We start from the raw sequence: 24,939 nt of genomic DNA, 5'->3' as shown, positions 1-24,939 counted from the left end.
TCACACACACTGTCTGATTCTTCAGTCTGCAGTCGGGTATATGTGATAGCAAGCACTGTATTTCTTAGTGACACTGTAGGTGTCTTAGTTTGTGCAAATGCATTATTTGATGTTCGCACAGTGGAAAGGTCACACAGTGATGCGTTTCCTCGGAACATATCATTACAGCTAATGCTTAACTGTGTGTGTATGAAAAGAATGCAACACTATTAAGTGCTATACAAGTGTTTTACACGATTGAATTGAGGCTTAATATAAAACAAGGACATATACTCCAGTCATCACCAGTTGTACTTCAGTTCCTACGCGGTCTTCCGCTCTTCTACCTTCCACCCCCCGAGCACAGTGCAGGGTAACTGGGTTAAAGATACTGGAGCCAATTGCTGGCATTGTAAGTGGCAGCTATTTCTGATTTATAAGGGTGAAAGGTGGCCCACATCTGCTCTTAGGCCAATTCCGAGGGCGTATTATGTAAGTGCGGGCAAATGAGATGGGCCACTTTCCTGTGGAATTGTGAGCTTGTTTGGAACTCTCAGCTCCTCTTTGGTTGGAATCAAACAGTTTGAAAGTCAAGCTTCTGCTATGGGGAATTTCAAGCCCTCTCATGTGATTTATTGGCTGTTCGTTTATCCTTTCTTTTATGAGGGTTTCCTGAGCGGCTGGCTGTTGTGGAAGAAGGGACTGATTTATGGTAGACTGCTGGGGTTCTTCATCATTTTAAATGCTTCTGAATGTGACCACTGCTTTTTCCAAGTCACCTTGCTAGATGGGGTGATTATTGGACCACTTTCTCTTTGTTTCATTTTGTGTGAAAATATTGTCTTCCTGTATTGTCCACGAGTCTTATTTCCTCCCTGTGACATTGCCCCCTATGTGTTGTGGGCTTTTTAAGAGGGGATTTTGTTTTGCTAAATGACATTTTAATCATTATTCATCTTTCTGAAATGAAGCATAATAACTTAAAAAGGTATTTTAAAGACTGGATCACCTTCTGGCTCTAGAAAAATTCCCAGGAATTCACAAGGATGACCCCAGCTAATACCCTAAGTAATGGAGGAGAGTCTCGGCTCCTGAACTGGCCTTGCCCTGTAGCAAGACTGATGATTATCTTAAATATTACCATAGAACCTTTGTCCAACAAGAGATGGAAACAGAGGTAGAGACCCACATCAGAGCACTGGACTGAGCTCCCAAGGTCCAGTTGAAGAGTGGAAGGAGTGAGAATATGAGCAAGGAGGTCAAGACCATGAGGGGTTCACCCACTGAGACAATGTGCCTGAGCTAATGGGAGCTCACCAACTCCAACTGGACTGGGAATGAACCAGCATGGGATCAAACTAGTCCCTCTGAATGTGGTTGACAGCTGGGGCAGACTGAGGGGCCAATGACAGTGGCACTGGGATTTGTCGCTACTGCGTGTACTGGCTTTTTGGGATCCTATTCTCTTTGGATGTATATACCTCACTCAACCTGGATGTAGTGGGGAGGGCCTTGGGCTTTCCACAGGGCAGGGTGCTTTGCCCTCTCTTAAGATTGAAGGGGGGTGGGGGCAAGCAGTAGGATGGCATTTGCAGCCAGAAGGGCCAATCCTTTTTGTCATTTCTAGGGACATGGGTCACCATTTTTCTGCAGCTTGAATGTGTAGAATGGGTTTTGGACTAGTGATGTTTCCTTTTTATCCAGATATATTTGTATGGGGGCAATGCTTAACGATATAGGTCATCTTGAAATATTCACAGGCAAATATTTTCCATGTTTACTGCCCTATTAATAATTGTGTGAGCTTAATATTTCATTGTGAATAGTGTACACATGGGCACAGGCACAGGTATGACCCCCTGCCTACTCATACACATGTATACTATACATACAAAGTGTAACAGATCCACTGATTTGATTCTTTCCTCCTCTGTTTTTAGCTAGTCCTTTTTTGTTATCTACACTGTTTAGGGGTTCACCACCTGGAAAAGATGATTTTTCCTAGTGTAGTAGGTGATTTTAAAACAACATTGCCAGGCAGTGGTGGCGCATGCCTTTAATCCCAGCACTCAGGAGGCAGAGGCAGGTGGATCTCTGTGAGTTCGAGGCCAGCTTGGTCTACAAAATGAGTTCCAGGACAGCCAAGGCTACACAGAGAAACCCTGTCTCAAAAAATCAAGGAAAAAAACAAAAAACAAAACAAAATAAAACAAAAAAGCCCAACATAATAGCAGTAGATGAATATACTTCTAAAAGTGAGTGCGGGAGAAGAGGTAAAAGTTAACAAGGGTTTTTTTTTTGTTTTGTTTTGTTTTTTTTTCTAAATGACTTTTTAGTCTTTGTTTGTTAGCCTGAAGTGAAGCACAGAAACTTCAGGTCATTCATTCGGCATCTAGCGGACTCCTGTGTTGAAATACGCAACCACAGCACGGGAAAAGATCTGCTACTTTTTAAAGTGTTCGGTGAAAGGAGGGTGCCAGATTAGTTTTGGAAGAAGAAAAACCCTAAACTCCCTTCCTTGCAACCTCTGTGCTTTCTGCCTGACTTCTTTTTCAACAAATATGTATTTGAAAGCTTACTGTTTGGCAGGCTAATACGGGGAAGGCTCTTTTAGCTACTAAGACTAAAGCCTGTTCCGTTGAATGTCTTATACTTCTTTGTGGTGGAGAAATCTCAGATTATAAAGTAGGATGGGGCGGACACTCCTCTGTTTGAATAGTGGTCAGCTAGTAAATTTGTAGGTTTAGGGGTCAGGGCTTCTATCTCAGTTATTCAGTTCTACCGTTGTAGTTACAAAGCAGCCACAAATATTAAGCATGTGGATGTGGCTATGCTTTAATAACACTTTATTGGCTGAAACAAACAGTGGGCTGGATTTGGTCTGCAGATTGTATTTCCTCAGTCACTAGACTGATAGAAGAGAAGCCGTATTGGAGCATATTTCTCATTGAATTTGAGTTTTAGTTTCTGTATTTTGAGAGTACACACACACACATACATAATACACAGACACATACATATATATACTTGTACATGTATATGAATATATGTATGTACACACATACACACACATGTATGCCATGACATTTGAAACCAGTGTAACATAGATGAGTTTCTAATGTTTCTTCTTTTCACCTGTGGAATTCTTTCTTCCCACCCATCTTTATACAGACTTATAAAACAAACTGTTTATTATGTGATTATTAGGAATCGTGTTTTCTTCTTATTCCTGAGGAGGAGGGGCTCTTCAGATGAACACAGGCACTGCCCTGAGATGTGAAGACCGACTCTGGAGATGTGGCTCGCGGGTACAGTGCTTGCCTGGCATTTGTGAGGCCCCGGCAATAATACCCAGCTCTGGAAAACCAAACAAAACAAAAAACAAAAGCAGTCAGGCTCAATGGTAGAATATTTGCCACATTGGAAGCGATGAAGACTTGATATTGAGGGTTCCTAGTTCCTACTCTAGTTGGTCGGGTTCCGTGTTTTATTTTTTATTTTTGGCGTGGTATTAAGAAAAATGTAGATTCCAATGGCAGCACAGCTGGCAAGTGCTAAGGACTGCGAAGTAGCTTGCAGTGCCATCTTAAGTTAATCTTCAGTCGTAAGGCAGAGCGTAGGCTTCACCATGAGGCCTGCACGCCCCCCCCACCCCCGCCCTGCGGAGTTACTCTGGCACATGAGTGAGTGTGGAGGCGGTTTTCAGTGCCTTGAAGTTATAACACAGAGCATTTGAATATGTGCTCTAATTAGAGTTAGAAGTCACCTTTTGTTTTAAAAACCTTTCTCATGTATCGCAGTGCCCTTTGCAAGCCCATGTAGGGAGCAGTTTGAAATGCCTGGTGTTCAGACGCAGACCTAGGTGGAAGTCAAGGTCCTGTCATTCAGGCCTTGGGTTAGTGGCCCTCAGCTTTTACCATCTGACAGGGAAACCTAGAGATCGTCAAGCTCTTCTCATTGAGGGTGGCCTGAGTGTTGAAACACCCAGCAGGTGCTAGTACCTTTCCAAACCCTCCTCCCTTCTGTCAGGACTTGCAAGATAAGGTCAGCCTTTTTAGTGGAATGCTGTGTGCTTGTTTGACCTCAGGAGGTCTGGGTAATGGTATTATTCCTCACTTGAAAAGAATGCTTGAATAGGAATTCTGTTCTCAGAAACGCTTGTTCATGTGAAAGGAGTGGCCTTCCAGGGGGTTGTGATTCCATTTTCTGGCCTGAGAATGACAGGGGCTGGTGACAGGTGGAAGACAGTTTAAGAGACTTACTTAAGTATGTCATCAGAAATGCAGGCAGGCACACAGCCTTTCATTTTTAGACAGTCTGTACTTATGAGTAGACCTGTATGGAAGAAGGACCATGGATATGCACACTTTGAAGACACAAGGATGCAGACAGCAAAGAAGTGAGGGAGAGATTGCCATCACTTGACAGCTGGTGGTAGCTACGTATAAATTCTTCAAGACTGAGAGAGAAGTGGAGAGGGAATGAATGCCCAAGGGCAGACATAAGCAAGTCCTACAGTCCAAGATGGCACCTAGAGGTCTAGAACTTACTGAAAGCCTCAAGCAATTCTCTGATGATACTGATTGGGGGATATTTGTCTTTAGCAGGTGATATGGCTGTTCAGACATACTGTGGAATCTGTGGGATCATATTAAAGAGTGACCCAGAGAATTTGTTCTGAACCCAGGCCCAGGTGGGTTCATACTCTTGCTAAGACCCTGCTGCTGAAGATGAGGTGATATCTAGACTTGAGTTCCAGGCTTCAGTAGGAGTTAATGGGTCCTGACTTGAGGGCTGCAATCTTGCTCTGGCTGAAGATAGGAGAATGAAGTGGACAAGGCCCAGAAGGGAACTCTTTTTGCTGAGCCCCCAGTGTTTCCTTACGTGATCCAATTGATGAGTGGTTTTAATGTGATTCCTCTATGCATGTATGAGGGCCTGTGATTGACAGTGAGATGGATAACTGTGTAGACAGAAATTTCTGTCCCACCTAGTCCTACAAGCATTCGGCCCCAAAGAAACACACAGAGGCTTACATTAATTGTAAACTGTTTGGCCCACAGCTCAGGCTTACCATTAACTAGTTCTTACAACTTAAATTAGCCCATAATTCTTTTTTTTTTTTGCTGCTGGGTATTACATTTATTACTACAACAATCACTGCAACTTAAATATTACATTCAATTCCCACCGTTTTGCAATTTAGAGTAAATATAGTTTTTAACTATACAATTGTCACATAGGCTCTTGGGCTAGGGAGGCTGTACTATTTTAACCTTATGTTCTGTTTAACCTAAAAACACCATGTTAGATATCAAGATTGAACCAGAATTAGGTGTTGGACAAATTGTCCTTCGGTGATTATATAGTGTTATGGCCAAATTCTACTTTGGGAATGTAGAGATGTTTTTTTTTTTTTTTTTAAATTTGAGATCCGACTACAAAAGATTTATATTCAAATCATAGTAAAGTCTTTTTGAAGGTAAGTAATATAAGTACAATCCCATCTCTATTTACCATTTTTTTCTGATTTTTAGAATTAAGAAATGGAAGTATTTAGTAATCCATAGTTCTTATTTATGTTTAACCACGTGGCCTGGAACTTGCCTCAATGAGGCATTCTCATCTTGTGTTCTCTGCGTCTGGGTGGCGACTGCAGACTGAGCCTTCCCTCTTCCCAGAATTCTTCTAGTCTGGTCACCCCACCTATACTTCCTGTCTGGCTACTGGGCAATCAGTGTTTTATTAAACTAATGCAAGTGACAAATCTTCTCAGGGTACAAGAACATTATCCTACAGCATAACTGTCAATTAAGGTCACTTCCCAGATCTGTGTTACCTAAAACTCATCCTTTTCCCCCATGGTCAGAAAAACAAGAGAATCCCAGATTGCTTTCTTTGTAAGCAAGCAATAATAACATTTGTGATTCTTGAAATAGGAGAATTATTCTCCCATTATGGAGGATTTGTCCCCCTGATGATCCAGTAAAGAAGTAGCAGTATCATAGAAAGGACTTGGCCATTAGAATTAAATGTAGAATTAATAGTTTTCATTCTCAATGAAAAGTTCAGCAAAAGCCCCTAAATGACAATAACTAAGTTCTTTTAAAAACAATAACAAACAAACAAACAAACCCCCCAAACAACAACAACAACAATAATAAAACAAATAGTCTTGAAATTTGTGTTGGTTATATGAAGGGGAATGCAGGGGAGAAAAAAATGGAAAATAAATTTTTTTTGGAGGCTTAAATATCTTTGTCCTTATGATTCATATAATGCTCACTAGTACCCAGTAGTCAGTACATGGTAAATTGAAGGCTCCCAGTCATGAATGATAGAAAATATTAAGTAGCATTGAAGAGTACAACATTGAGTGATCTTAAATGATGAAATCGTGTATAATATTTTCAAACTTGTTCAGTCTGTGCATAGTGCTTTACCTATCTGGACAGTGCTACAAGGTCTGGCTAGAAATGAACGATGGTTTACTACCTGCCTACCCACTCACCTACCTCCCTACACCTCCCTGCTCTCCTTTATTTTTTTTAAATCCCTGCATTCTTTTTTTTAAAATTTTAATCAAAATATAGTTATATCATCTTCTTTCTTTCTTCCCTCCAATCCATCCCACGTCACCTCTCTCCAAAGTTGATGACTTCTTTTTCTTTGATTACTATTATCACAGACACACACACACACACACACACACACACACACACACACACACACACACACCCTTTTGAGTCCATTTAGCGTTGCTTGTGTATGATTTCAGGGCTGACCACCTGGTGTTGGATGGCCTGTTTTGGGCTTCATCCCTGGGAAAGACCAGTTCTTCCTCTCTCAGCAGACATCAGTTGCTTGACGTTCGTTACCCAGTGGCAGAGCCCCCTGAGTTTTCTCCTTTCAATGTTAGCATGTCTATTGGTGGTGTCAATTTTCAGGTCTTGTTCAGGCAGCCATATTGGTGAGGTATCATTGGTATAGCTTCTCTGTCATTTCTAGGAGACATAGTCTCACAACAGACTCTTGGTCCTGTGGCTTTTACAGTCTCTCCTCCATGGTGTTCCCTAAGCATTCGGTACAGTTGTATGATGCATACTGGGACTGGATCCCTACTCTGTGATTAGTCGGTCTCTGCATTTTTGACCAGTTGTGATTTTTCTGAAGTGGTCTCTGTCTGCTACAAAGAGAAGTTTCTCTGGCGAGAGATGAGAGCTAGACTTACTGTGGTATCAGGTAGGAATCCTGGTGACGTAGTGAGGTGGAGGTGGAAGGTCCTCTAAGATCGGTGACCTCACTGGCCGAGTTTGCGTCTAGGATCAGGTGTGATTTCCCTTGTTTTGAGCAGGGCATATGACCATTTAGACAACTGTTGGTTGCCCCTGAGAGAGGAGTGCTACTATTGCCATCCTGGTCATTGCTGGGGTTCCTAGGCCTTAGGGCTGGGTAGATCTGTTGATGGCTTCCATCCTTTGACAGCTTGCATAGCACCTGTACTACTGTGAAAGCTAGACCTCAGGCTTTCAGCTCAAATCCAGCTCAGACCCGCCGAGTCCTTCATCTCAATCAAATCTGTAGCATCTTTAGTATTCGGGACTTACCCTCAACCTCTGGGAGGTAACCAAAGGCAAAAGCAATAGCCATTGTTGCTTTTAGAGTATCTTGGACTACCAACAACTCAGAAGGAAGTTTCTCATTCCTGTTTTTTGTTTTTTTGTTTTTTTGTTAGATATTGTCTGTTCTTGGAGAGAGCATTGTCAACCCAAGTGGTGTAATTTCTTTTAAGATATGCACGCGCATGTCACATGCGTTCCACTCCTTAGAAGTGAGTCTTGCTCACGTGTCAGGTGCTAGCACCTGTGCTCAAGTCAAGAGATAAAGTGATTCTCGTTCTTCCTGCTGGATCACATTCTGGGTTTTGCCAGCTTAGCAGGGACAAGTGACCTGCTGGTGTGACGCCTATGGGCAGAGGAACAGCAGAACTGTGAGCTGTTAAGGGGGATGCTTGCTGTGCTAATCCGAGTAGATGCTGGGTAGTGTGTCCACAGTTGCCAGTGATGAGTAACTGATGTAAAGTGGGTATGGCCAGCAGCTCCCCTGTGCACGCCAAGGCTGCCACTTGTGTCGGGATTGGACGTTTTTCCCCTTTGGACCCCCTTTCGCCTCTTAATGTTTTAAGTGTCCATGCAATAGACTAGAGAATCTCCTGATGCCTCTAACTTGTCTGTCATAAGAATTGTAAATTACTTTTTTTGTCCAGAGTTGGAAGAGTGATGAATCCAGGGTTTGGTCTCATGTATTATTTCATACTTAGTACTTGTCTACAAGTAAATGCCACGTGTCGGGTCTGCAAATGCTTCTTTCCGTCCTTTGCTTTTTGTGTGGAACCTTGAGGCCCCAGTCCTAATAGGTAGTGAAGGACTGTTTTCAGGGCAATTACTTCTTCTTGTTTTCTTTTGCTAAATTAAAATATTCCTCCTTTTATTCTCTCTTCTTTAAGATCAGAAATTTCATAGCTTTTCTTGCCTTCCACAGCAGGAAAGAATTTAAGCTAAAAATCTTTTTCTTTGTGCAGTATGGAATTTTTAGTGGTATCTTGATAAAATTTTGCTGCAGTGAAATCCATGCATTCTAATATGATCTATATTAGGTTATTTTTCTGGGTGAATTTTCACATCTGAGGTTATGTCTAGTAGGTGGCCTTTCAAGTCTTGGTGAATTTTACAAGAGACTGACGATTTCAGGTCCCTGATTCCAACTGTGAACGTCTTAGGAAGCACAGACACTTTTAGGATGCAGGTAGTCTCATTACAACTGATCACCTTAGAAAATAATCTAGAGGCCAATGAGTGGCTTTGGTTATATATTTTTTTAGGTCCATTATCATTCTTCTTTTCCCAGTTTGAAGAAGCTATGGAATACATGCTGAGGAGCAAGCCTCCACATTTTGAAAACGAGACCTAATTTTATTTTGTAATGAGGCTTTTTTTTCCCCAAAAAGTTGTTTTTCCATGTGAGGCTATGAAGGGAGTTGTTAAGTAATTCGCTGTTAATGTTTGCAATGGCAGTGCTAACAGAAGGCCACACCAGTTTTAAAGTAGGTGGCCTTCCCAATCCCGAGTAGTTACTGAAGAAAGGCAGATGGACCTTTACTCAGAGGTGCCATTCACACGCTTCTGCAGAGTTCTTATGTACCTTGCCAGCCTGCATGCCGCCTTGTATCTTTGCCTCCAGCCCATCTGTATGTGCAGAGATGCCCACGTGAGAAAATGCCTAATTAGACAACTGTATTTGGAAACAGGTGTCCCAAGCCTGGGCCCCATTCCAAGGGCTTTTTGCTCACTCCTGCTTTCCTGTTATACCAGTTTTCCCTTCTTATTTCCAGGACTCTGGGCTTGGCTCTGCTAACTTTGTATTATTACAACAAGCACAATTACAGAGGGGACAGTAAAGAAAGACCATCTTGCTTGATATCAAGATCAAGGACTGCATAGGACATCAAAACTAGAACTGGTCATTATGTTAAAAAGCAGCTCTCTAAAAAACATTGACTTTTCATCCCTTGATAGAACTGAAATTATATCTTAACATCAGATTGTTTTTGTACTATATGCCAAATTGCTTTTGTTTTCTGTCATCTTGTTGTTTTTCTTCCACTCTTTTCATGGTTACCTTTTATGTTAGTTTGTGTGTAATTGGCCCCCATAATCTAACAGGTAGTGACACTACTAGGAAGTGTGACTTTGTCAGAGTCCCTACGGCCTTGTTGAAGGAAGTGTGTCACTGTGGGGGCAGGCTTTGAGGTTTCCTATGCTCAAGCTACTCCCAGTGTTACAGTCAACTTCCTGTTGCATGGAAGATGTAGGACTCTCAGCTACTTCTCCAGCACCTTGTCTGCTGCATGCCATTATGCTCCCTGCCATGATGATAATCTGAACCTCTGAACTGTAAGCCACCCCAATAAGATGTTTCTCCTTTATAAGTGTTGCTGTGGTCATGATGTGTCTTCACAGCAATAGAAACCCTGAGACACCTGTACAATTTCTTACGGAAAACAACTGAAAGATTAAGTAATCACATTAATTTGATTTTTTTTCTGTATTTCTCTTTTGCACACTTTGAAGTAGACCTATCTTAACATATTTGAACCCATCTGTGGTTTGTTTTTGACAATCTGTCTCCCCCTCCTCAACCCCCACACTTTTCTTGGTTTGAATAGCAAAGAAGATGTAATTGTTTTTTTGAAATAATGTTCCTTAGTTCCAGACCAGGTTAAATAATGTTCCCCTGCCCAGACCAGGTGTGGATTTGTGAACAATGACTTTGGGGCTCCAGGGTCAGAGTTTATCCGGCTCTTCTGTCTCTTGTTGAAAATAATTACATGCACAATCCTTTATTCCGAGCTGTCTTCTGCTCCAGAGATTTACGGTGTCTTTTCAAGCAGTCCTGAGCAGGGAAGAACATGAGGTAGAATCATGTCAAATTTACTGGCGGTTGCTATCCCACCATTAAAGGATGCTTGGCTTTCGAGTGCCTCTTCATATCCACCTCGCACTAATTAGAGGGACGAGGCCGTCCGAAAATACCTTTGTCAGGGTGAGGTTGGGGTCTGACTGGTGGACAGCCACTGGGCTGAGGCAGGGTGTTCCAGGGTTTGGCAGTATTTATGAGGATTAGAGGTTAGAGGGAGAAGAATGAAGTAATGGCGCTCACGACTCAGGAAAGCGGTACCTGAAGGCTGTTGAGGTTTTTCTGGGTAGTTTTGGCAGTTGCAGTAGCAGCACTTGGACTTTAGGGGGCTGTGAGAAGGAAGGATGGAAAGTATGTTCTCCCTGGCCCAAGATGAACTATTTCTCTCTAAAAGACACAGCACGTTAAGAGTTTACTGATGAATGCTGCCATCCTTTCTTGTGGTTTGGGGGCAGACTGGTTGCTTTTCTGCTGCTGTGATAAAAACACCCTGATAAAAACAAGTTAGGGGAGGAAAGAGTAGACTTTGGCTTAAGGTGCTGTAGGGATGGAGTCCCTCATGGTGGAGAATGCATGGCAACAGTCAAGGAAAGGTAGCCATAGGAGCAGGCATCTGGCCAATCAAATTGTCATGCACAGGAAGCAGAGAGGGAGGACAGGAAGTGAAACCGTGCTGTAAACCCTGGAAGCCTGACCCTGTGATGTACTTCCTCTAGCCAGGCTTCATCCACCCAATGATTCCATCACCTTCCCAAATACAACTGCTGGGGATTAAGTTTTCAATTCACAAGCCTATGGGGGCTGTTTCTCATTCCCACCACACTAGAGCACATACTTTTTAAAGGATTTATTTATGTGTATGGTGTGTGCGTGTGCGAGGGCATTAGATCCCCTGGTGCTGGAATTAAAGGCATTTGTGAGCCTCCCAAATAGGAAGCTCTCTTAAGAGCTAAGCCACCTGTCCTACCTCATGGTCATACTGCTTAAAAGTCAAACATTGCTCTCTATCAATTTGGGTTGGGCTGGGCTGAGAGATGTGTACAGAAGTCCTTAAACAAGGTAGAAGTATTTTCTTGGTTACTGCCCAAAGTCTGGACAATAAAGGCTTAGTAGCTCCTGCCATTGTCATCTTCAGGCTCACTCAGCCTTGTGTATTTGTCATTCTCTGTGTGCCCATTGCAAGCCAGGATGTAGATGTCAGCTACAGAGAGCAGAAGTAGAGCAGAAGAGAAGAAGGGACACGGGGGAGGCTAGAGAGTAATTTTCCTATTCATCTTTCAGTTGTATTTCATTTCCAGGCTTAGTCACATGACCCCTGCCTCCAAGGAAGGCTGACAAACAGTCTTTTATTTGGGTGGAATACAATTAATATTTTCAATATGGAAAAATGACTTTTTTCCAGCTTACTGAGTTATTAAATAATTATTATGTTACAAAGGTGTAGCACTGAATAATTTCCAAAGATAGATGGAAAGAATGGATGTTGGCCAAGTTCATGAGCATTTTCAGCTTCCTGGCTTGAGGAAACCAGTGGCATTGCCCCAGGATAGCTCAGTCATGCATTCATTAGAAATATGCCTAGTAGTATTGCAGTTTATGATAATGAGAACTTATTACTAAGTGATTGCTAACATTAAATGACCTGCCATTATTTTAATAATAGTACCAGGGAATGTTTGGAAAGTTCTGTTGAGTCAGTGACTTTATCCAACCAGTTATCATCTCAGTTTGATTTTCCATTCTATTTATTTAAATATCTACCCAAATAGTCTTTGACTTTCCAATCTTTCTTACCAACTTCTCCTCATACTGAATTATGGGAGTCTTTGTTAGAATTAGCTTGGTATGACTGGTTGGCTTTCAGAATGAGTCAATTTTCAAAGTTATTTTCACCACCATGGGAATCTCGGGAGCCCTCTACTCGTGTCTTCTGTGGTACAGCAAATGCAACTACCCAAAGTGAAATTTGTGGCACTGTAAACCTGTGGAGAAGCTTTTACTTGACAACAATAAGCCATGATAGCAATGTTAAACTCTATAAAACTAGAGTTGTTTTGACTGTGTACCAATTTAGTGTACTAAAAATATCCAGCTTAAAAAAAAAAGACAGAGCTTTTTCAGTGTGTACAGTTTGGGGATGGGCATGAGTTTTAGGAACTTAATCTTGATTTGGGACAGTGTCTGTGCGTCATACATTGATGATGAGATAACCAGTGTATAATCATGAGATCAAGGACTTCAGCCTCTCAAACTTGAGCCCTTTCAGTGTCTTCTGTGAATGGATGTTTCCTTGGTACTGGTTTCCTTCCTGTCCTTTACCAGGATTGTAGGCGCTTACCATCTAATGAAAACGGAACTAAAACAAGCGCTAATTAAAACTGTGTCAGAGGGGCTGGGGGGGTGATGGCTCATTCATCAAGTGACTGCTGCTCAAGTATGAGGACCTGAGTTTAGGTGTGACATTCGGTACCTGTAATCCCAGCACCGAGGGAGGGAGGTTTAGGGCAGCCTGCCTCGTCAGTCAGTGAGCTCCAGGTTCAGTGAGGGGTCCTGTCTCAAAACAATAAGGTGGAGGGATGAGAGGCGAGGTAAAATGAGATGAGAGATGACTCAGTGGTTAAGAGCACTGGCTAATCTTTTAGAGGACCTGGGTTCAATTCCTAGCACTCACGTGATGGTGACTCACAATCTGTAACTCCAGTTCCAGGGGATCCAACACCCTCTCCTGGCCTTCACAGGGACACCCTGAACGTGGTGTACAGACAGACATGCACACAAACATCCATAAAATAAAAATGAATGAATCTTACAAAAGGAAATATAACCTCTGCTTCAGGGCAGTGAAAATTAAGGAATAAAAAGATGGAGAGCCATTGTGGAATATAGCAGACACCAACTGGCCTCTCGGAGCACCTGCATGCACATATTCACACCCACGTGCACATGTGCACACACCCATGTGCTCCATCTCTACATACACACGTGTAAACTATGTCAAAGACTTTAGCATTGAAATTGGTTATAAGAATAATACCTAAAACAAATGTAATTAAAACACCATGAGTCACATTCTTTTTTCCTAAGTTTTGCAAGCTAGGTTTTCTCTGTGCAACAGCCCTGGCTGTCCTGGAACTGACTCTGTAGACCAGGCTGGTTTCATACTCACAGAGATCTAATTGCCTCTTCCTCGCGAGTGCTGGGATTAAAGACACGTGCCTCCATTGCCCAGCATAAATCACATTCTTCAAATGATGCTTTTGCAGTTGAAAATGGAGTGTCTGCTTAAGCGTTCAGGACAACATGGCATTCCCCATGTTTTATTATCCTTGTCTCTCCTATGATCTAGCCTAGGAAAAAGCAGTTAGAGGGAAGAAATCCAGTCACCTGCTCATGAAGCAGATATCCAAATAGAGCATATTTTCATTAAAGAAGAGAATGTCAGCAAGGGGAATGAAGCCAGTTCTTGGGTACAAACATTAATTGTGCTCTCCTAGTCCCATTTTATTCTTACAGAGCGCGTCTCAGTATAGCCAGGTCTCATTTGCTATTTGGGGAAGTGCTGTTTGTACGGTAGCAGAGTATATCTCATAGTACCAAATGTCATTAAGAAAATAAGTCAGTGAAGGACTAAGTGTTGAAGAACATGTGGTATGCTGGGAATTGTCCTCCACTGCCCACTTTTGGAATATAAGACTCTCAAACACGAGTATCTTCTGTAAGTAATTCTGCTCTTAGGTATACAAAGCCTTAAAGAAATCATCTACAAGGCCTATGTAGGGAGTGGTGTTAGTGGAAGTATTCATAGATGCAAAGTATCAAAAGTATAAAACTATCTGTCTGTAATAAACCGGATTAAATGAGTCATGGAATTGTCATTAGTATCTGTCTTGGTTACGAGACATCATGACCAAGGCAACTTATACAAGAAAGTGTTTAATTTGGGGCTCACAGTTCCGGAGGGTAGAGCCTGTGACCATCATGGCAGTGAGCATGGCAGCAGGCAGGCATGCATGGCACGGGAGCAGAAGCTATGAGCTCCTGTCTTGACCACAAGCACGAAGCAGAGAGAGCTAACTGGGAATGGTGTGGGCTTCAGAATTCTCAGAGCCTGCCCCCAGTGACACACTTCCTCCAACAAGACCACACCCCCTAATCCTTCCAAACAGTTCCACCATCAAGGGACCAATTATTCAAACTTGAGAGTTTATGGGGGGCATTCTCATTAAAATCTCTACAGTAGTTCACCCGACAGCAGCAAAAACAATATAGGCACAGCACGCCATGGGTGCATCTCATAAACATGCTGAGAGGAAGAAGCCATAGGAAAGTACATGTACTCGTATAAACTTCAAGCAAAGTTCAGCTTGTGGTTGTCTCTAAGGCAGCAGTTCTCAACAGCTGCTTTGCTCTACAGGGATCCATGGCAACATATAAGGGATATTTTGGTTGTCACAACTTGGAGTAATGATGAGACACTATCGGCATCTAGTGAATCTAAGCCGGGAGATTGCTACATATATCTAACAGTATGATTGTAATGTCTGAGGTGTAAGGTTGAAACTCTTAAGGGGGGGTGGGGAAGGAAATGAGCTTTATATAAAGATGTAGTAATGTTCTAGTTTGTTGTGGGATATTATTTCAAGGTGTGTTATATTTGTTTATGCTTTAGACTGTTTAACAATGTAAAGAAGCACTGCTTTTGTTTATGCTGCATTTGTTTAACTCTAGGAAGCTGTGATTCTTTGCCTGTCTAAAACACCTGATGGAGTTGAACGGCCAGTCGCAAGGCAGGAGCAAGCACAGGTGGGGCTGGCAGGCAGAGAGAATAAATTGAAAGAGAACTCTGGAGGGGGGAATAGGGGTAGGAGGAGGAGCAAGAAAAAGAGGAGCAAGATAGAATAAGGAGAGGAGGATGCTAGGGGCCACCCAGCCAGCCACAGAGTAAGAGTAAAAAAGTAAGACATACAGAAGTAAGAAAAGAAGACAGCCCAGAGGCAAAAGGCAGTCGGGATAATTCAGGTTAAGAAAAGCTGGCTAGAAATAAGCCAAGCTAAGGCTGGGCACTCATAGGAAATATTAAGTCTCCGTGTGTGATTTATTTGGGAGCTGGGTGGTGAGCCCCCTAAAAAAGCCAAGATTCCAAAGAGTCAAAAGAGTAAAAGACAAACCGACAACACTAGTTTGTAGCTTGGCTGGAATTCATGTGAGTTTATCCTATTCTGTAAACCGTATTTCCCCTCTACTCTGTATTTCACAATGCAACAATAAGAAAAAAATGAAAAGCAATAAGATGATTGGGGGTTTGTTTTTGTTACGAGGCTGGGCGAACAGACTGTGGCCTCACTCCGCTTTCTTCAGGAGTATGGGAAGGCGTCTCTGCGGGTGACCACCCAGCAAGTCTTTTTTAAAAGATCTTAAGATTCAGTGACAAAATGTCTTGGCATTTTTACTTTAGGGTCTAAGGAGGGGATTCTGAGACTGTAGGCAGGAGATACCATGTTTACTTATGATGTCAAGTTATGTTTTGAGTAAAGATTGCAGAAGAGTTACCTGAAGTCATTTTTTTCTCACCCAGTTTTCACACACACACACACACACACACACACACACACACACACACACACACGCTATATATCTATATCTGCACAAACAGAAGATATGTACATAAAGAGCTTAAGGAAATGGTTTAAAAAGAATGATGAGGAATGCCAAGGAAAAGATAAGCATTCAGATTGTTTCCAGGCTCCTTGAGAACAGGAGACTGTCATCTTGTGTTTGCCTTCACGTCTTTTGTGCACATTGTACGGTGCCTGACACACGGCAGATGCACGGGCGTTGAGTTAAAGTGAGCCCCGCCTTCTTTTAGTCTCAATTTTACTTTATGAGAACAGTTATTCTACCCCTTGGTTAGTTGCATATCACAGGTGGATATTTGTCTCCAGAAAGATGTGTCGTTGACTTGGGAGCTACATGAGCCCTTTGGTATTATATGGAATTACTTGCTGTTTAGTTTTTGCTCTTCTGAGAAGCAAATTGCACGTTTGGGTTTGACGTACAAAAATGAGTTGGGGGAATATTGGGGTGGGAGTTTATCAGTTTTGTTTTTGTTGTGGCTACGTATCTGAGAAGAGATCTTAAAGGAGGAAAAGTTACCCATTGACCTCCTTCTGTGGTGCTCCACTGTCTGAAGTCCCTCGAACATACACATGTCTTCAGCCGAAGGCTTAGGTGGTCAGTACCCGAGCCTGTTGGGACATTTCAGATTGAGATCATAATGGGGACCAGCAGACGGCAGAGAACCTCTGCTCATTGCACATCTATAAAAGTAGAACAGGGAGGAAAAAGGGCGGGGAGATAGAGTTGATTCTAGCCCATTGTGCAGTTATGAGGAGGTTGTGGCTGGCTGGGTGGGGCTTCCCTGAGCAAAGTTATGTGTTATAGAAAACCCAGGTTGGCAGGAAAAAGCCCGACTCCAGACCTCTTACCCTTAGGCACTGGCAGATCCACAGCTCAGCACGAAAATCTGTGGTGAGTCCCAAGTGGCTGCTGGGAGCTGACAATCAACTGTGCTTCTCTGGAAGGGAAGTCTGAGTGTCACATCTCCATGGCTGCTGCGGTGAGTCAACACAGCAGAGTGTAAGTCCAAAGATACTAGATGGAAAATTCCAGAAAGAAGTTTAAAATTGCATGCTATTCTTAGCAGCAAAATGAAAGCTTGTGTTGCCTTGCTCTCTCCTATAGTGTACGGATTTTCTTTATGTCTGGTGTCTGTATGCTGTATGTACACACGCTCTGCTCACTAAGGTCATTTAGTGGCTGTCATTGTTTCCACATCTGTCACAGTATCATATTGCTTATGATCAAGTGATCTTTATTTTGACAGTAGCCCAAAGGGCACCAAGCTAATGATGTGGGCAATTTTATCCCAGTGTATTTATCCTATTGAGTCATTCTATTTTATTATTTGTTATTAATTGCTTGCTATTCTAATTTATGAATTAAGCTTTGCCATAAGAATGTATACACAAGATAAATATGCCATATACAGGCACATTTGTTACTATCTGAAGTTTCAGAAACCCATTGAGGGTCCTAGAATGTTCCTCCAGAAGATGAAGGTGTACTTAGTCATTTACAGTTAGGGTCTGGGAGTAATGGGACTGCCAGTAACAGTCATTCTGTGTATCCGCATGTAAATAGCTAGCATTTAGACTGGGCCTGAGCCCCTGCTGGTGTTCATCTCTGCTTGCTCAGTGAAGAAGAACTGCCTGTGGATTCATCTGAGGACCCCTAGATGGAAGTGCTGTGATTTGGAATCTATCCCCTGAAGAATTTGTGTGCTAAAACTTTCATCATTAGTGTAATGGCACTGGACATGGGACACTGAGAGATGCCTGGGTGTATATGAGGGCGTGAGGATGGGGTCTTTGGAAGATCTTCCCCTGTAGGAAGAGACTCCGGGAGGCTTGCTTCCTGTCTCATTGTCTGCCATGTGAATGTTGGCAAAAAAGCCGCCCTCTGTAAGTCAAAGCAGTGTTTTCCCCAGAGTTTGACTGTTGTCGGCATCTGAGCAGAGTCTTCCCCAGAACCTGACCGTTGTTGGCATCCTGATGCAGGATTTCTCACCTCTAGTACCGTAAGAAAATTTCTATTGTGCGAGACACTCTTCTGTGCTAGTGTTGTGGCAAAGTAGACTAACATGGTGAGGGGGGAAAAAAAGATTAGGATTAGTTGTAGACAAAGAGCATATGCCAACAAAACTTTCATAGTTCCTGTGGAAAGAAAATGCTAAATTCCAAGTAAAGCAGAGAGGGGATGGGCATTTAAAAGGTGCAGGCTAGTTTGTAGATAAAAACAGGATTACGTGTCTAAGGTTTTTCCTAAATGCTTTTAACATACTGCCAAATGGCATTTAAAATGAAAGAACAAAACGCCATGTATTTTACATTAGGCATTCTTAATCTGAAGTTAGCAGGTCCAAAATGGAGCATAAATTGAACAGATACAAGAAATACAAGTAAATGTGTTGTACAGGGGTGATGCTCTCTGCAACCTTAAGCATTGAAAAACTCAATGAAGTCAAAGTTACTCAAAGACTGCAAAGGCCTTTGTGTGTTCTCCACTGTCCTCTCCAAGGCTTGGAATAGATCAACCGTGGTCTAGACACTCCTGTATAGAGGATGGGAAAACCTTTAGGTACAGACACATTACCAGAGCTATATTAATAATGGCTCCTAAAGCCAGAACAAACAGAAGCAGTGGTGATATGTTGGCAGAGATGGGGGTGGGTTGGAAGGGGGTGGAGCAAACCAAACCAGCTTCACAATCAGGAGGCTGCCCCAGGAGATAAGTCCTCACTTCTTGTGGGTGTGGCTCAGGAGGCTGTGGCTCTCTTGTAATATGGGGATGCATTACAAAGAGGTTTTGAGAGTCTGGAACAAAAGAAGTCCTGTTGTGTGGCTCTAGACTGCTTTGGGGATTAAGTAACATTCATATGGTTCTGGTCAGGAAGACAGAAGGGAAGTAAATTTAGGCCAGAAGTTTAGAGTACAATTGTGGTACTGTGATTTTACGAGATCCTGGCAATGCAGAATGGCCAGGCTTAAGAACGTGACTCGATTTTCTGCGGTCAGGTGTGGATGAACACTGGGTCACAGCCATGCACCAGGGCCTTGCGTTGGACTTCTCTTCTGAGCTCGGGACAAGGGCTCTTCAGGGGCCCTGCGGTAGTCCCCGGACTTAGCTGAGACCTGCAGCCGTTACGGAGCCAGAAACACACTGCCATGCATTCTAACTGGATAGCTAGATGTAGGATGAAGATGGAATGGTACATTTAGTTCCTGAACCCCTCTGCAACACCGGCTGTGGGCAGGCACAGATGCAGCAGGGGTTGGCTGTGGACATCTTAGGAATGCTGCTCTTTAAGACACATGGGAGCCACTGAGCCGATTGCTGGCTTATCATTCCTCAGCAGCTGTGCAGACTAAAATTCAACCAAGTGGTGAGTGACATTTGAACTAAATAACACTAGGAAAATGTGCCTGGGTTATAGGTTTTGGTTAGCAATAAGAGGTTTAAAAACTCTTTAAATTCTGGTTTGCCTTTGCAGAATCATTGATGCTTTCCCAGCAGAGAAAGCCTTCATATGCTAGGTGAGGAACAGTCTGTAAAAAGGACACTGAAGTTCTGTGACTTCTTTGGGACAGATTGGGGGAGCTGTCTCTCTCATTACAATAAGATGATGAGGGTAAATTTTTACTTGTAGCACTCTTAATAATGTTTGCTCCTAGTGATGCTTTTAAATGCTTTTTATTAAGGCACTTACTCCATTCTGATTCTGTAGGTCTGAAAAACCACCTGCTTGATTCACATTCAAGGTATTATAATATATACTGTGACATATGAAGACACTGATAGCTTCCTATGGCTGCTCTAACAGATTAACACAACCTTTTTGACTTAATGCAATATAAACTGTATTCTCTTGCAGTTTTGGAGAGCGAGAGCCTGAAGTGAGTTTTAATGGGATAAGTTCAAGGTGGTGGCAGAGCTGTGTTCTTCCTGGAGTTTCTAGGAGGGAATCCATTCCTTGACACCTTGAACTTGTTGCAGTTGTCTGTGTTCCTTGACTTGTGGTCTTTCCCAGCATTGTCGTCCTTCCAGCTTTTGTTGGTGTTATAATCTTTTCTGTGACTATGCCGTCCCTAGTTCTCATCTCCCAAGTAACCTTTGTTTGCATAATTGGGGATATGCATAATCAAGTTTCAATGGCAAGATGGTGAATCCTATCTACAGAGTTCTGAATGTGAGGTAGCTGTGTGAGTTTGGTTTCTGTTGCTGTGATGAAACACTGCAGTGAGAAGCAACTTGGAGAGGAAAGGGTTTAATTTGGCTCAGATGTCCCAATCAGCCCGTCACTGAGGGAAGTCAGAGCAGGAACCTGGAGGCAGGAACTGAAGTAGAGGCCTTGGAAGAAGGCTGCCTACTGGCTTGCATTTATGCATTCTCTTGGCTTGTTCAACTTGCTTTCTTATACAGCCCTGAATCACCTGCCCAACGGGGCACTCACTGTTCACAGTGAGCTGCACCCTCCAACATCAATCATTAATCAAGAAAATGACCCACAGAGTTCCTACATTCTTTTAGCGTGGTTCTTTCAATTGAGATTCCCAGGTCCAAGGTGACCCTAGCTGGTGTCAAGTTGACAAAATCCTGATCTTATAGCTGGCTGTGGATGTTTTGAGGTATAGCCAAGGGAACATTGTTCTGCTTACGATAACATCCGTGGGTGGAGACTACACCTCAGTGCAGTCTGTCTGGAGGAGAGGATCAGTGTAAGCAAGCCTGATATTGGGACTGGAATGCCAGCATCACACCAAAGTTCAGAATTTGTCATGTGATCTCTACATCCTGCACATGGGCTCTGCAGATACTAGCTCTAGAAATGGATTCAGAAGCAGATTGAACATGACCACTGTGGAGAGGAGTGGTATTGACTCCCTCTGATTGTTAAGGAAGACTCCAGCATGAACATACACTATGAACTGTGTGGAATGCTGCTGAGTTGTCTGTAGTCAAGATAAAGGAATGAAAAGTTTCAAGATAGAGCAAGCCAGAGATGGGACCAGAAACAGGACTGCGCTTTCTGAGGCCCTGCTTGCACTGACCTACCTCTCCCAGCCAGGCCCCACCTCCTAAAGATTTCACAACTTCCCCAAACAGCACCACCATTTAGGACCATGTGCTCAAATATAGTGACTTGTGGGGGACATGGGGACATTTCATATTTGAACCTATATGCCTGTCTGTGTGTGTATGTATGTATGTATATATATATATGTATATATACTTATACATATATTTGCTATAGACAGATTAATTAGCGCAGGTAGTTTTTGCATTGTTTCTGACAATTCTGAGGAGTAAGACAAGGTTGCATGTCTTGAAATCTAGACAATGAGAGTTTATATTGATTTCTTTTTACCCCTAATAAAATAATGTGCTTAGCAACACAGCTTGTTGCAGAGTGTCAGTTATTTCCCTCACAACTGTACAACTGACTGGGAGCTGTGGCTCTTTCTTGATGCTCAGCATCTCCAGTGAGTGCTTGCTGGCACACGGCGAGGCTAGGTCCAACACTGGGAACATTGCTTTGTGCCACTCACTGTAATGCCCCAACATCATTAAACTGAGATACTGTAAGCTGGGGACTATGTTGGCTTTTTGTTTCTGACAAATCGCCGAGATCACTAACTTATGAAGAGAAAAGGTTGCTTTGGCTCACAGTTTGGAAGTCTCCAGTCTGTGCTGTTTCCTCCATTGCTTTTGGGTTGTGAGGAGGAGGCATATCATGGTAGGGGTGTGCACCAGAGCTGATCTGGTTACATCACAACCTAGGGAACAAAGAGAAGGAAGGGAAAGGTCAAGATTTATTTACCTGGTACTTTCCTCATAATTAGGCATGGATTGGCAATTTTAGACGGTAATACTGTAAAGGTGACATTCTGTTCTCAGTGTGTCCCATGAGGTACGTGGTGTTTTGTAGGGGAAACTCTGCCCAATGGGGGGCGTGTTCGCCTCGGGCTAATGTTTACATATAAATCTGGCGGCTTAAGCCCTGCTGCTCTCTTTTTTGGTATCTCCTGCTCATCGCTGGATCCCTGGTGTTGTAAGCTATTCCTTCACTAAGATTTGCTGTTTCATATTAAGCTAGCCTGGTTATTACGCCGACTACAGTGTCTATAGTTTATTCCATTATTGATGATTGTGTTTCCTCAAGTTAGAAACCTGAATTCTGTTTTCTTGCTTTGTTCAAAATTCATGAATTGTGCACATTAAGAGCCCATAATATCCCTTATGCGTTCTCTGTGTAATCTCTTATTTCATTACATCTCTACATATGTTCAGAGATCAGATAAAAAATTAAGTTGTGGCTGGGTGGTGGTGGTGCATGCCTTTAATCCCAGCACTTGGGAGGCAGAGACAGGCAGATCTTTGTGAGTTCAAGGCCAGCTTGGTCTACAGAACTAGTTCCACAATAGCCAGGACTGTTGCACAGAGAAACCCTGTCTTAAAAAAACAAAACAAAACAAACAAACAAAACCCCCAAAAAACCAAAAAAAGAAAAAAGAAAGGAAGAAAAAAAGAAAAAAGTTAAGTCATCTTAGTGTTGCTGTTTTGTATAGAAAGAAAATGAATCAGTTGCTCACAGTTCTGGAAGATGTGCGACCCCCTAGGTTAAGGTCCTCAGGGGGACCTTCTTGCTGCATGGGAACTTGGTGGGATGGATTATTTGGGAACAGTGAGGGCAAATAAGATAACATACTGAGAAGAGCTCACTTTTATAACAAAGCTACTTCTCCTATATGGAGCCCATTGTAATAATGAGAATGATATTAATCCTATCACGGGCTCTCATAGCCTGATCATCTCCTAGAGGCCCCCATTATACAGGCAGTTAGTTTTCAGTATGAGTTTGGGAGGGAACATTCAAATCACAGCATAAGGTTAGTATGGCTTGCTGAGCTTTGGAGTGTTTTTACAGTTCTGTTATTAGGTAATATTTCCCCTTTGTTAGATTGCAGTGTGGATCCTTTCCTCAGTGGGTTTTCTGGTTAGACACTTACACTCACTTTTCATGTGGCCTAGGCACTTTGTACTGTTCATCTCAGGTAAGCAGCACCCCCCCCACCACCATCGCCACCCCCCCACCATCACTACCACCCCCCACCCCCCTTTTCCCTTTCAAGGGTGAATGGTGTGTGAGACACAGCGGCTGTCACTGCATTGTGGAGATGAAATTTGACTCTATGTTAACTAAACATTTCTTTTCCTTTAACTGGAGTTTTCTTTTAAAGTTACAACAAAAAAGGAATAGGAAACTAGACCAGGACCACTGGGATCATCATCATTAATAAAGGGCCTTCCTGGAGTGTCTTCTGTCGTAAATTGTAGCTATATGGCTAGCTGGAAGAGACTCGCTCTTGGTAAGAAACACTCGGTTATTTAACATAAAATATTTTGAACTTTCCAACTTAAATGACACCATAACTCTTAATTCTTACCATAAATATGTCTGCTGGATGGAAATGCCCATCCTAGTGCATTTTATGTCACTTCTTTTAAAAATGTTTGGTATCTTGATTTCTTTTTTTTCTTATTGTCATAAAACACCCTAGCAAAAGCAACTGAAAGGAGAACGGTTCATTTGGTTTGCAGTTTGAGGGAATACAGTGCACATAGCCTGCCAGACAGTAGGCAGTAGGCAGAACAGCCATGCTGGTCCGTGGCATCCACAGTCAGCAAGCAGAGAAAGAATAGAAGATGGTGCCTAGAAAGCTGCATGGCCTGCGCCAGTGACCGACTTTCTCTAGCAAGGTCCTGCCTCCTAAAGGTTTCTGCAACCTCCCCAGATAGCAAAGCAGCTGGAGACCAAATTTTCCAACATGTGAGCCTGTGCGGCATTTCACATTCAAACCACATCAACTGGCTTTGTTTTCTTGTTAAATCATTGATCTTCAGGACCAATACTCTTCTCTTGATAGGAATAATAACGTTTATCAATGTCTGAGAATTATGTAAGAATGGTCACAAGAAAGGAAACATTTGTTCGTAATCATAGTTTGGATACAAAAAAAAATACATTTTAGGTTTTAGCCAAAGCTAATGGGTTAACATTATTGCTTCCTTAGGGTTTCTAATCCTGTGGTAAAACACAATAATCAAAAGCAACTTGGGGCCAAAAGAGGTTTTTTTTGGATTACACTTCTATGCCACAGACCATCATCACAGGTAGTCAGGGCAGGAACTCAAGGCAGGAACCTAGAGACAGACACTAAAGCAGAAGCCGTGGAGAAATGATGCTGACTCGCTTCTTCGTCATGGCTTACCCAGCCTGCTTTCTTATACAACTCAGGACCACTGCCCAGGAGTGGCACCACCCACATCAATCCTTAGTTAAGAAAATGCATCACAGGCTTGCCTATAGGCCAATCTGGGGGCATTTTCTCATTTGAATTGTCTTATTCCCCAATGATTGTAGCTTGTGTCAAGTTGACAGAAAGCTAACCAGGACAGTTATCTATACAGAAAATGTAAAGAGATAATTTAGTCTTTGCTTAATAGAATTCAAATTTATATACAAAGTAACTTTAACACATTGCAAAAAATGAATCAGAATGAGACTGTATTTGTCTTACCTGTAGAGTTAGTTTGACTCCTCTGTATATGTGGGCTAGTTAAGGCTCTGGCATGAAGTAGGTTCTGGTAACTAACTAGGTCTATCATCCTCTGTGATCAGAAGAGAGTGTCCTCAAGCCCCCTCCCCCTTCCTCCCTGGGACACTGCGATAGCACTGGTTTTGACTGTTTAACAGATCATTGGTCTAGGATAGAGAGAGGGTCTTCTGAGTCCCCAGTAGATACCTATATGACTCCAGTATCCAACATGAGGAGTGAATGAAAGCACAAATGAATTCAATATTGG

The 24,939-nt window shown here is 42.6% G+C and overlaps 1 protein-coding gene across 3 annotated transcripts in view; it reads left to right on the top strand.

Annotated features, from left to right (window-relative positions):
- Arl15 (ARF like GTPase 15) overlaps window positions 1-24,939 on the top strand; it is a 362,817-nt gene that overhangs the window by 11,731 nt on the left and 326,147 nt on the right. The window contains exon 2 of one of the 3 annotated variants that reach the window (XM_075976042.1): window positions 16,947-17,071. The exons of the other annotated variants lie outside the window; for them this stretch is intronic. Within the exon in view, the coding sequence (XP_075832157.1) occupies window positions 17,060-17,071 (12 nt within the window). The 5' untranslated portion in view covers window positions 16,947-17,059. The remainder of the gene's footprint in view (window positions 1-16,946; window positions 17,072-24,939) is intronic. 3 annotated transcript variants of the gene reach the window in all.

The sequence above is a fragment of the Microtus pennsylvanicus genome, chromosome 6 (assembly GCF_037038515.1).
Source record: "Microtus pennsylvanicus isolate mMicPen1 chromosome 6, mMicPen1.hap1, whole genome shotgun sequence".
In the NCBI taxonomy this organism is placed as follows: domain Eukaryota; kingdom Metazoa; phylum Chordata; class Mammalia; order Rodentia; family Cricetidae; genus Microtus; species Microtus pennsylvanicus.
The sequence above is the reverse complement of the archived record's forward strand: the minus strand, read 5'-3'. Positions and strand labels throughout refer to the sequence as shown.